At 25.4% G+C, this 14718-nt stretch overlaps 1 protein-coding gene across 1 annotated transcript; it reads right to left on the bottom strand.

The window, feature by feature from the left end:
- Nucleotides 1–9588: 9588 nt before the first annotated feature.
- LOC135926449 (uncharacterized) lies at nt 9589–14277 on the bottom strand. Its single transcript, XM_065462334.1, has 3 exons — nt 13837–14277; nt 12375–13733; nt 9589–9901 (listed from the first exon to the last, which is right to left on the bottom strand). Exons 1-3 carry the CDS (start codon nt 14144–14146, stop codon nt 9804–9806), a joined length of 1767 nt encoding a protein of 588 aa, XP_065318406.1. The 5' UTR covers nt 14147–14277; the 3' UTR covers nt 9589–9803.
- Between the last annotated feature and the right edge of the window lie 441 nt (nt 14278–14718).

The raw sequence follows: 14718 nt of genomic DNA, 5'->3' as shown, positions 1-14718 counted from the left end.
TGCTGCTAAAATGAAAAATATAAAACTACATATCTGGAATACTCTTATATTTAATGCTTGACTAGTACTTTCAATCCCTCATTCAAATGTGAGAACCATGAAAGAAACCGAGTTATAAATAAAATGAAAACTAGGACATGCTTTAAGAGTGAAATGAGCCAAGCTTTTGGAAACACTAATTCCGAAAGTTATATTAAACCATTAAGTAGGGCTTTATTAGTATATTTTATTTCTTTTTGCTTGGTAGTTGGTTTAAGAGGAAAAAAATTTAAAAAAATTAAAAATAGTCAAAATTAGCATCATGTTAGAAGGGATAATATAGAAACCTATCTGATTTGTGTTAATATTTAATGCCTCATTAATTCTTTAATCAATTTCGCAAGCCAATGAAAAAGTAACCGAATTATGAACCAAGGACTAACTTTGATTATCTTAAGCGTAAAGTTAGCCAAATATCTGGAAGCATTATCTCGGAAATTTATGTAAATAATTTGTGCTTATTTCATACTTCTTTAGTGCTTCAACCTGTTTGGTAGATAATTTAAAAGGCAATATTTTGGGCAAAATAAAAAAAATACAAAATTGGTATAATACTATTAGAAAAATTTTACATACAATAAGCAATAAATGCATGCTTAGTACATACTAATTCATCGATCGTTTATTTTCAGGCAATAAATAAAACCCTGTTATAATCGATGTAAAAATTATGGCATGTTTTAGACTGAATTTAAAATTTCGAATTTTAAATTACGATTCAAAAATCAATTTCGTCTCAATGCAATGAGGTTCCTCTTTTTTATTTAATAAACATAGGAATAATTTAAATCTCATTGAATTTTAAATCGAGTTATATTTTAAAAAATTTGATATAAATCTTATATTTACACGAAGTTCTATCCTAAGCATGAAGTGTGCGTGTGCCACACTTTTGAAACACTAATTCTAAAACTCAGACATATATGTAATGCTTAAAGAATACATTTTAATTTAATCTTCAATTCGCTTGGTAAATATTTTAAATAAAAAAGTTATTAGCAAACAGATTGTATCTAAGATACAAGACATTTTGTATCTTGTACTCAGTATCTTATTGACGTTTTTAATAAGATACTAGTATCTATATCGAAGATCCTTTATTTTGAAAAGAATCTTGTTTCTTTTTCATTTTCTTTAAAAAGATACAGATTATTTTTAATATTCATATTTAAAACATTTACATTAGAGATCTGCAAAGTTAGGCCCGGCCAGTACCAGGCCGCCGGGGTCGGGCCTAATTCTATTTAAAATAATCGGGTTCGGGCCGGGCCTAATATTTTTTATAAAAAATCGGGCCGGGTCGGGTCGGATTTTGGAAATTTTTTTAAATATATCTAAATTTATCAATTTTATATTGAATTTTTTATGTAAATAAAAATTATTTTATTTATTGAAACTAAACGACATATAACTTATGTCTTTTATTTTGAGTAATTATAAAGATTAATTTTCTATATTTAAATAATTCGGGCCGGGCTGGGTCGGTAAATTTTTTTTTTTATAATTTCGGGTTTATATTGATAACCAAAATTAGTTGGAAATTTTACAGGTAACAAAGATAGATAGATTAAAAACAACAACACCAAAACCAAATAAGAAAAGGATATATTTTATATGTAATATTTTTTAATTTGTAGAATGTTTAACATTCATAGTAGTGAAGATGAAATTATGGAGATAGGTTCTCCTGAATCAAATCCGAATGTTAAAATTCTAGATGAAAAATTTTATAAAGTAATTCATGTGAAAAAGAACAAGGTACAAGCTGAATGTCAAAATTATACAAGTAAAAAAGTTGTTCAACAAACTCCTCTTCTCTTAGATAATTGTTATTAAAAAATTTTTATAAGAAGATGGTTGGGTTGATTATCAAATTAAAATCATTTTGGATATATATTTTAAGGGTGCATCGATACCACTCTTTGTAGGCCGATCCGATATTCCCGATATTAAATTGATATTGGCCGATTACCGATGCGATATCATATCTAATTTTGTATTTTGTAAAGATACTAATGGTTTTAATTTTTAATATACTTTTTATTAGTATAACATCTATAATTTAGCTATACCAAAACTTATGTCATTTAAATATATTATAATGATCAGTTTAACATTAATATATCGAAGATTTCTTTTTAGAAATACCAATATTTCCAATTTATCAGAGGGCAGCTTGCGGCGATAGTAACTGTCAATATCACCAGTTTAACTAAAAACAGATGAGAATATCGCACACTTTTATAAACAATGCGCAAAAAAATAACAATATGGCAGAATATTTATTAAATAATAATTATTATTAAAAAAATATACATAAAAATGGATTTCGATTTTATTTATAAAAATAAATGATTTTTGATATAACTTTTTTTTTAAATTTTACATCATTTTATTTTTGTTAAAGAAGCCAATTTTATATTGGATCAAATTTTATAATATTGGTCGATAACCGATATTTTAAAATGATGAAATGGGCCCGATCCGATCCGATAAAAAATATCGGCCCATCCCTAATATATTTTATATATAATTATTTTAGCAAGTTCTTATTAGAGGAAATATTTAAGCCACAATTGATATATAACATTAGATAATTTAAAAAGGCTCTTAATAAAATAATTATAATAAGATAGAATATTACTTTATTAGTTACTTTTATTTATTTATGATATAAGTAAAATTACATTACACTATTTATTTACAAAATTTACAATTGAAAATGCATTATAGAAAATTGTTTTGTATTTATTAATTATAATATAATGTTGTACATTATTTTCATATTTTTTAAATATAATTAATGATTTTGTAAGAAATATATAAAAAAATTTGAAAAGAGATTTAAATAATATTTATATATGATATTACAAACGCAAGAATAAATAAGTCATATTAAAAAATAAACTAATTTAAAAAATACATAAATATCATAAACAAGTAATGATCAGGGTTGGGCAAATTTTTCCAGATAATTGTATTCGGATACAGATACAGATACTTTATAAAATTTTGTATTTAAGATACAAGATACTTTAGAAAAATTTCAATAAGATACAAGATACTTGTATTTTTTAAAAAAAAAGTATCTAAGATACAAGATACTTTTTTAAAAAACTTTAAATAGTCAAAATCAAAATGTATAAAGCTTTATTTTCTTATCTATAATATAAATTTATAAAAAAATATTTAAAATAAATTGTAGAAAATAACAAATTTATATTATAAAAGATAATGCGATATTCCATTTAATAATTATATAATTAGTAAATAATAATATATCAGCATCATATATCAGCATTATTTTTTAATATTATTAATTTTTCAAATGATTTATCGTTCAATCTTTGACCATTTGGTCTATTAACCATATTAGCAAAGCTAAATAATCTTTCAACGGGGTCTGAGGAGGGTAATATTGTGTTATATTTAATAAATATTTCTTTTATATATTTATAATTATTTAACATATTTATACTCCGCCTGTCATCTTTCATATAATTTAGGACCTCTATTTCACAATATCATTTATTGAATTATTAGAATTGGATGTGGTACTTTTAAGGCAAAAGTAATCATCATCTTCATCAATTGAAGATTTTGTTGAAGTATTAATTTCAATATTATTTTTAAAAACAATTAAAACTTCATGTAATAACAAATGCTGAAGGTATTTTTTTTCTTTTTCACCATCAATCCAACGATTTTTAAAATAGGGATGAGGAATAGTTGCCAAAAATGCACTTTTAAAATTGTTATCAAAATCATATATATTTTTAAATCTTTTATTTAAATAATTTTCTATGGCAATAGCTAATGGTTTGCAAAATTGTAGACTGGTTTGAATTAAATTTGTAATTTTTTTAACGACATTTAAAATTGGAGTTGATTCTCCATAATAGCAGTTGATTTCACTCTGTATTTTGTCAATCGCTATAGCCAATGGGGCCATTATATTGCAATATTCTTCTAAATATTGAATTTCGATATCTCTTAATTTAGGAAATTCTAATTTTTGACATAATTTAGGAAGTTCGCCTTTAAATTTAATAAACTGTGAAGACTATCATACAAACTATTCCATCTAGTGCAACGGTGAACTTGTTTTCCTAAAACTGCTTTGATAAGTTCTGCAGTTTTAGTATTATTTGCATTCCATAGCTTAGTACATTTAGCTATTGCAGGATGATTTTAGAAATGTTAGGAGAATCCTAAATAGCTCTCTCGACATCTGTTGTAGCAATTAGACTTTTCGTATGGCACAAACAACGAATGTGTTGAGGCAATGTTATTGAGGCTTCTTTAGACCCTTAAATAAACAAGTAAATAATTTTATTTGAATAAAAATTTTTACTAAATTTACAATATCATAATAAATTTTAAAGTATTAAATAATACTTTCAATGATTTCGAATTCTATACATTCATCATCATTGGTGTCAAAGTCATTCTCTACAGCTTCCATTGAATATACAAACTCCTTGATTTCTTAAAGTTAGAGCCGTTATCTGTAACAGTTGCTATAACTTTTTCGTCAATACCAAAGTCACGATGAATTTCTTTATTATGTCATCTTGAAGTACTTTAAAAAATTTGCCATTAAGTATGCTTAGTTTAAATTTATTGTTATAATTTTCGGTTGAAGAACCATCTGAAGACGAAGATAAACATATTATTCTATTTTCTTCTTCCATAATTTTAAAATAGACAGATATAAAACGATTCAAATATATAGTTCTAATTGTTAGCAAATTGCTATATGACGACCAACGTCATATATCAAAAATTATCTTAAAATATTTAAATTTTGATTAAATTTTTCATTTAAATCTTAAAACAATATCATTTTAAATTTTAATACTATTTAAATTAACCAATATAAATTTTTTTTAAAGTATCTGTATCTTTTTGAATACAAAGTTGGTTAAGATACAAATACTTTTAAATAATATGTATCTTAGATACTGGATACAAGATACTTTTCCAAATTTTAAAAAAGATCCAAGATACAAAAGTATTATCTTAGATACAAATATCCGCGATACTGCTGAACCCTGGTAAAGATAAATACTTATCAAAGATAATGAATAAAATAAAACTAGTATATATTTTTTGGAGATGCCATTTAGCCATTTGAATATAAGCTATATTTAAAACAACACAGAAAAAAACCTGCAAATTCTAATAAATCATTTGATTTAATTTTTTTTCTTATTTGCAAATTTTAAGCTCCCATTAAATATTCTACTCTCCCTTCCCTGTTTAAGCTATTAATGGGCAAAAACTAATATTAAGGTTATTATAATTAATTCATTAATAAATATTTAATTAATTGTTGCAAATATTTATTCTTATATGTGTATGCTATGTTCTTCACCAATAAATAATAAAAACTTTATTCTATAACCTATTCTAATTTAATTGGTAATGATAATTTAAAAGTATCTTGTATTTAAGATACTCTAATTTAGTAAAAGATACAAGTATCTTTAATCTTGTATCTTTTTGATAATTTGAAAAAGATACTAGCATCTGTATCTAATTCACTTAAAGAACCTGTATCTGTATCTAGATTCATTTTCTGGAGGACCTGCCCACAAACTACAAAAATTCATACCAAGATACTTGATAGAACGAGGATTCTAGAAGCTCAAAAGAAATTTTAAAAAATTAAGTAAATGAAATATCTAAAATTATTATTATCATTACAAAAAAACCTATCTTCTTTTAAAATATGAGACACGATGAAGTTGTAACTTTGATACTTTTATGCATAAAGGTAATCAAATATACTTGAGGCATATATGTGCCTGATATATGTTGAAATAAAAAGAAATTAATGATTATTTCTTTATAATGAAATTGACAAAATAGTTTTTTTATAAAAGGAATATGACAAACTCTACAAGTTTTTTGCAAAATAATTAAAAATTTATTTAAGAAAAAATAATCAAATACTGTATATCAAAATTATTACTTATAAATTTAAAACTATTATAAAAGTAGTTAAATTTTTACATCAATATTTATGCCCAATTTCTTCTAAAAATTAAGATATAACCCCCTATTTATCTTACCCATAGCGTCTTAAATAAATTGAAAGAAAATAGCACCTATCCCTCCCCTGCCCATGTGACGCTGGGTGCTTCCATCTAGATTACCAATATATTATAAAAGCAACTTTTCGAAAGAATGATTTTATTATTCGCGCTCTTGTATATCTCCAATAAATAGCAAGCAAAAACGAAAAATATGGATCATATAAATTTTATGGAAATTCCTATTTCCTATATTCTATTTTTGGATTTGAAATTTAATTATAATAAACCGGTCTATGAAAAATGATTATAATTACTTATTTTTGATTAAATCTAACTTAATAAAATAAAGTAGGTATCAAACGTGTGTGCCGCCACAATTAAACTCTATAATTATTAAATTTGATTCTTACAATATATTTCTTAATTTGGGCAATTTAATGAAAAATATTACTACCGTTCTTATACTTTTCCTCGGGACTATGATTTACCTATGCATTTTTTTTACTTTCACTTTAGTAGATAATGAGGAACTAATTTTTTAAATCAATTCTCAATACATCTACCCCTCACCCCCTCTTTCTCCTAAATTCGATTTAAAAATTATAAAATTATTTATGTATTTAAATTTTATATTAACACTAACAGGCAACTTATTTACCTTCTCCTTTCAAGCATTATAATTATAATATAATACACTACACCTATTTTTTAATAAATAAACTTCATGATTTTTATTATTATTATTTTCACAATAATCAAACATCTCATTAATATAAATTATAAAATATTAATTAATTTTTACCCTATTAATCAATTACACCTCAACACATAGCACTTCATTGAAATAAATACATTCATTTTTTTTTTAAAAATAAAAATTTGGAGCCTAAAAATAATTATTGGATATTTGGAAGATGGGTTGAATAACCCACATTTTTATCTCATTTATATTTATTAAAAAAATAAATTGTGTAAAATAAAATATAATAAGTGTAATCCCCAAAATATTTTTTTTTAAATTTTTAAAAAAAATCGTCTTCCTTCCTTTTTTTTATATATTTTATAATTTTAAATAAAATTTATATTTATTTTTCATCTTTTATTTTTTGTAAATTTTATAACGATTATTCAATATCAAAATGTTATCAAAGATTGGTGTCCAAAACATTATTTGGTAACCTAATTTAAGTATTTAAATATTTCTAAAATTTTTTGACGTTAGTCATATCATATTTATGTAATTATATAATCCAATATTGCCTTTAGCCCACCTTAAAAATCAAATTTTGTCCAGTATACAAAGTGAAAGCCTTTTTGTTACATACATAATATACAAAATTAAAGAACCTAGTCTTTGAATGACTGATTCATATTATAATATAATCCATAAAATGACTTTTTAGATATTATAATAGTTGGAAAAAAAAATTTAAGACAATTATGGCTAACCAACTTTCAGTTTCTTACGTTAATTTCACAAAAATGGTTAAATAATCAATACACAATTATTTTAATTTTATCCTAACACTATGCGTCGTACATCGCACGTTACACTTCTTAAATCACAAATGGATGTCCAAAAATATTTGTTTCACGAATTGAAGCCAATAAAATATATATATAAATATAATATCGTAAAGTTGTTTAAATATATCATAAAAAGGTCAATCACGACATATAAATACTACCTAACTGGCTAATTCATTCATTCAAATATCGATGGGTGGGGCGAGCTAGTTTGGTTTCCCATAATAAATAATGTTATAAAATTTTGTGCCCGATGCTTCAAAAATTTTAAAGTAGTTAGCTAAAGTATTATATTATTTAATTGAAGTATAAATCATAAATCATTATTTTTCTTTAATAAATAAAAATAATAACCTGTTAAATATATATTATAAAAAAAAGTGTTTTAAAAATAAGGTACACACCACATAATAATTGCTGCCAGATTATCGTTACAAAAATGATTTATAATTAAAGATATTTTTGTTTTTAAAATTATGGGGAAAAAAAATAGTAAACTAAAAATATTTAAACCTAATTATACCTAAACTAACTATCTGCCAAATACAATTTTTATTCGTAGTTTGACAATTGGCAGATTTTATAAAAAAATATATACATATAAAACTATTTTATTTATTTTTATAATAGAACAAAAAAAAACTAATTTTCTTATTGAAATGACCATTAATTCTTGTATGTTACAAATATTTTAGACATTATTATAATAGATAATTATAATTATTATACCACAATTATTAATAATAAATGTATAAATTTATCAAAAAAATTATTATAAATCTAAATGCATAATTTATTATTTAAAAAAAAAAAAATTATTATACAAAGTATATAAATGCTTTTTGATGAGTATAGGTTTATTCATATGTTTAATTTATGATAAAATAAAAGAGGTTATAAAAAAAATCACTTCCTCTTAAAATAGGAATTTCATATTTTTTTAAAAAAATACATGCATGTAATTATAAATTCTTTGATGTAAAAGGTGACTTAAAAAAATAAGAAGTTTAGCAATAAATTTTGTTCCTAATTAGTCAGTATATCTATATATTATATATTGATATATATAATATATATATTACAGTAAGTAAATTAACAGTGTATATCAAAAAAATAAAAATAAATAGCGAATTGATAATTGGAAGCATTTTTACCATGTTGGACCAATTAATTAATTTTAAAAAAATTTATATAAAAAAGCATAAAATGCGAGAATGATGGGTAATAAAAAAATAAAATAAATATCTATATTTTGCAATCAAGAAGAAAAAAAAAATTTGTCTTATAATTTATGCGAAAGGAGAAGCGTATAAATACATAAAAAGAAAGCTTCCTTTTTTTTTATTTTTATCTATCAGCAGCAAAAAATATGGAAGATTTTTTTTAATTATTTTTTTAAAGTAATATCGAAATTCGATATGGCATGTGCGAAGAAGTCATTTTAAAAATGGATTTTAATCTAAAAATCAATTGTAATAAAGCCATAAAACCACAAAAAGGATTTTGGCGATAAAATAAAAATGGTACAATAAATAGTTATATAAAATTATGTAATATAATAGTTTTTTTATGAAAATATTGAGGTAGAATGGGTTATTTTTTTTATAAAGTTACAGAGGATTTGCCATCTAAATTTCATTTTTACAAGCTGATAAGCACGAGAGAGGCATTTAAGGTAGTATATAATCATCATACAAAATGATATCATTTTTAAAAAAAACCGAATCAACATAGGTCTCATTTATAGTTAGTTGCGTTATCCGTGGTGAGATGGACCAAATATGTCGCTACGCATATTAATATCGCGATATGATCTCGTTAATACTATATTGTGAGGTTAAAATGATTAAAATATGACAGCAGGATATTATTTTTTTCGAAAAAATAATCAGTTTAAATAACAAAAATAATACAATTTATATAAATTAGATGAGCATTTTGTTTCTTCCTTCGTTTTTATTTTAAACAATATTTCAAAAAAAGTTTGATTATAAAAGTGGAGAAAAATTATTGCATATATGATTTTCATTTTTGTTATGAGATTCGGCACTGATATTCTTATATGATCCTCTTTAAGAAGCCATTTTGATTGCACGATAGATTAAAATCCTTGTGGTTCGGTGTTTTATGGATGGAATGATTAGTGTTTGATTAAAAATGAGGTAAAAAAAATCTTTACTTTTATAATAAAAAAAATTATATTTTCAAACAGTTTTTAGTCCCTTCGTGTTGATATAACTTGGAAGCCATTAGGTCGTACATATGAGAGGATATGTGATCTTGTCTTTTTAGCACTGATCAATAAAAAATATTTCACATATTTGAATATACTTCAAAATCAAAAAGGAAAATATATATAGTGTTGTTCGGCTCGATTTTTAAAAAACAATATCTAAGCCATAAAATATTATGCAAGCGTGAAGATTTTGCTCATAGATGTTTGGACATCTATATAAAAAAAATCAAGCTGTTTAACAACAACTAAGCGTATATTAGATGATATGGCTCTGTGGATTTTAAAATTATGTTACTACAAGTGCAGTGAAGATGTGGGAAAAATTTTGTCGTTAATCTAATCAAAATTATCCTGCTAGATTCCCCACACCCTCTCCTAAAAAATAAATAAAACATGTCACTAACCTTTTTTTAAAATATAACCGACCATATAAAAGTGAGGGCGAAGTTCTAGACCCATCAGCCCATACTTTGGATAACTAATATTTATTAAATATTATTATTATTCTATTCCATAATGTTGCATGTTTTATATGTTTAAGTAAATATTATTAAAATAAAATTTTCTTGGGTGGAGGGGGGGGGGGGTGTAGGTAAATTTTAAAAACCATTAACGAGCGGGCGAAAGGGTCATATTTTTAATAATTGGCGGACGATCTTTCGGGTTAAAAAGCACCTATTGTAGACTTCTCTATCAAAGTCCTACGATAAAATTTATGAGTAAAAAAATTGATATAAATCTGCTTCACTAATTTAGGATAATTCTGGATATGCCTATGGGTTACTAATATATAATTTTATATTTTAATTTAAAAAAAATATTAAAGAAAATTGTAAGGTAATAAAATATCTATTTGGTACATTTCCGCCTTATCCATAAATTATGATTATCACATGATTATTCTTTAATAGTTTTAAATGACTATTTAAAAATATATTATATCATGACGCTCCAAAAATATTTAATTTTATATTTTAAAATTTTTTTGTCCATCAATGATTTTGGCATCAGCCGCTAGATTCTTATGGCCCCTTATCCCCTTTGTGCTTTGAGATTCCATCTCCAACTTCTCAGTATATGTGGAATTCAAAAATAGTTTGAGTTGAATTACTCATTAAAGCAAAGTAGTAACAAAATAGTCAAGAAATTAGGGGAGAATGATCCTCAATTTTTACCGATCTGATCCGATATTAAAAAATATTTTATTTTAAAAAATTGGGTTTTCATTTGATTTTAATTTTATCTTAAAAATGTAATCAGAATATAAGACTTGTTTAAAAAAATTGAAGACTTTCAAAAGTTTTAAAATTTTCCAACGATTAAAAAAAATGGTTATTTATTTAGTGTTTTACGATAAAGTTTTGAAAGTTTTCGAATTAAATTTTTGAAGTTTTTGGACAGTCTTAATCAAATTTCGAAAGAACACTTTTAAAGACCGATACGATTTGAAATCAGTTTATGAGACCTATTTTATCTTTAATTCTATTCGTGATAATATTTAAAAGAGAAAAATTGATCATGCAAGACATATTTTAAAAATCGATCAGCTGTTAAATCTTGTCGGATCGGCTTCCATTATGAATATGGACCAAATATTTTATCCAAAAAAAAATATTACGCATGGCTGAAGATTTTGCTCATATATTGGCACAATCGAAGACCTAGGCAATATTTTTTCTGGCTAAAATATGGAGTTAGCCGTTTAACAAGGTTAATTAAGGGCCCTAACAAAAATGCAATTAATGTGTATAATATTGCTTAAAATGTTACGCGATTTATTTTTGAGGGTTTATTAAGTGGCCGTTGCTCATTTACAGTTTGCCACAGAAAACATACCTTACAATTTTGTCAAATGAAGTCAGATACCGAATTTGTAAGAACCGAAGCAAACCACATTTTTTACAAATATTTAGAACAGTTTATTAATCTACAAAATTGGTTAAAAAACTTTTATGCTTAAATTTCGTTTTTCATCTTCTCTTACCGTAAAATACTTTCAATTTATTAACGATTATTTGGCTAAATAGATAATATAATTATGCCTGACTGAAGGGGAAATAAAAACTAAAAGCAAGAACATTATTTCTAGTTTGTATTTTGTTACAAAATCCGAAATTTGATTCATACATTTTCATTATAAGAGCCGCCTATATAGTTTCCGTTAAACAGCCTAAAAAGAAAAAGGGCATTTATGATTTGCCGCGTCTTTGTGTTATTTATACCGAAAAATTATATAAATAACAAGTAATATTTATTTAAATGTAAAAAACTTATAAACAAGCCAAAATAGGGTGTCACTCAAAGCTTAAAGGTGGAATACCCTAGGCTAAATATAAATAAGTTTCAAAAAAAAAATCCGAGCGTTGACACGACCTAAAAGGTTTAATTAAAATTCATAAACTTTTATTGTATATTATTTCATTTTGACTCAAAAAATATCTTCTAAAAAAAAATTGCATAAGAAATATCAAAAATAAAAATGGCCTAAAACTGTGACGCAATTTTATCGTTAAAAAAAATAAACTAAATACCTGAAAGAGTAGAGTTATTAGAAAAGGTCAGCAGATTCTCGACGTCCATTAAAGTCTGCATATCCGGCTTCGTGCTAACCTTTACACCCAATAGTTTTCTCTGCTTTTTAACTTCCCTCCAAAATTCCTGAAATCTGGCCCTGTCCGCTTTTTTAGCGCTCTCGCCAAACTTTTTATTTGAATCTAATGTTGGCCCGTAATTTTGGTAATGATATGAATCTTTAGGGAAATTTGTAAAGTTCGGTGATGAATCGCCAATGTCATAGGCCGCGTTATTATTTTGGTGAGCGATAAAGCTCTCACATCTATTGAGTCTTTTATTGTTACATTCAAGGTGCGTTGTCATCATCGTATTATTATTATTATTGTTATAAAAATTATCGTCAAAGGTATTTGGCAAAAATCTGCTGCCGGTATTATATTTATCGTTCCGTTTTCCTAGATGTTTGCAATTGAGATGCTTTTCGAGAGAAACGTAAAATTTGAAAGCCGCCCCGCACCCCCCTATTATGCACTTGTAAGGCTTGGGGCTAACGTGATACATGATGTGTCGTCGCATCCAATTAAGGGAGGTCACTGGCTGAGCGTAGTATTTGCATTTAGACCAGTAACAGGCGTAGTATAATTTATCTGTCAATGATTGTTTCGATTTTTCTTTGACCCTTTTTAAAAAGGGCTGATGATGAGCTACGGGATTTAAATTATTGGAAGATTTGTGGTTTATGGGTTCCATGTGGGATTCGAGAATGTGATCGACCAAATCTTGAAAAAATTCGAATTGATAGGGATGTGAATAATATGATTGGTTAATCGGTATATTCTGGGGATAAGAATCTAACGATCGCGTTGGACGGCAATCTTTCCATAGGCAGACGAATTTAGGCCGAGAAATCTTCTTGTTATATATGTAATTTAAGTGGTTTGCTGAAAACGGTTTATTATCATTATTGAGGTAAGGGTTATTTGAAAATCGGTACTTAAAATCTACACTATTATCGTGAGACGTGTTGAAAGATAAATCAGCTGGAATATTGCCTTTATTATTCGTAAGCATACTGCCATCATCCCCATGGAGGTAAGTGGTAAATTGCGGTGGAAGATTATATTGATACGATTGTCTCAAATCGTCTTGATAATAGAAAATATCGCTAAAATTACTATATTTACAGCAACATAGTGGGAATTTACAATTTGACTGGATGGGGGATAGATCAAATTTGACTATCGAATCTGTTTCTAAGCTAAGGCATATCGATGATTGGTTATCTATATACGCGGGAGACGAGACGTCAGCGCCTAACCCCGAATCGGAATCGTTATTATCTAGAGAATTTGTTATTTTCCTTTCATTAACGATATCTTGTAGATATGTGTAAAAAAAAATAAAAGGCATTTAAATATGGCGTGGGAAAGTATTTTGAAACACAATATAACAATTAAATTATATTTAATAATGGTTTACCATTTTTTTTCGAATTTGCTTTCCTAATTTTTGACGTCCTTTTTCGTGTCTGCGCATAATGAAGATCAGCGTTATCATCATTGTGAGCCTCCTGGCATTTCTTTAGAACTACGTTTGGTTCAAAGGCGGATGCGAGACTAATGGCCGAATCTATGGAGGCGGTCGATGATTGCCTGCGCCAATTAGAACACTTTATATTCTTGCAAGAAATATTAACGGTATCCAAGCGGAAGGAGATCTCTTGTTCTCGTAGTAAGGATACTTCATTATCGCCATTATTGCGTGACTTCATATTGTCAACCAATATCATTCCTAAACCCCTCAAAAAAACGAATCATGGAAAGAAAGGTAATTTGTTGAACCACAAAATATTACAAAAAAATAAAATATCGGCTTTAAAATTTAAAAGTTCATAAGATAAAAATAACATAATAATTTTAATAATGGAAAAAAGAAAATTAAATAGAAAAAAAAAATTAAATAAATAATAATAATAATATATATATATTTTTAAAAAACCCAACATAATATTATTTTATTTATTTTCTTTTTTTATCATTTAAATGAAGCGTGAAAAGTAAACATTTTAAAATGTTTATATTAAATTAATTGTTATAAATACCATAAAAAAATATGCAAGAAAAGAAGATTATCTTATCAATAGCATCATGATTCATGAACAAAAATAAAACAATCATAATTATTTAATTAAATTACACAAATAAAACAACAGGAGTAGCAAATAACACCACATTAGATTTGCATAATATGTAAAAAAGAATATACAAAAAATATCAAATATTAATAAATAAAATTTTAACAAACATAATAACAGATTTCATATTTAATTATATATATTATTTTTTTTATAATAAAAAGAGT

The sequence above is a fragment of the Gordionus sp. m RMFG-2023 genome, chromosome 3 (genome assembly GCF_954871325.1).
Source record: "Gordionus sp. m RMFG-2023 chromosome 3, tfGorSpeb1-WG-v2, whole genome shotgun sequence".
Classification (NCBI taxonomy): domain Eukaryota; kingdom Metazoa; phylum Nematomorpha; class Gordioida; order Chordodea; family Parachordodidae; genus Gordionus; species Gordionus sp. m RMFG-2023.
Note: the sequence above shows the minus strand (reverse complement) of the source record. Positions and strands in the feature narration are given on the sequence as shown.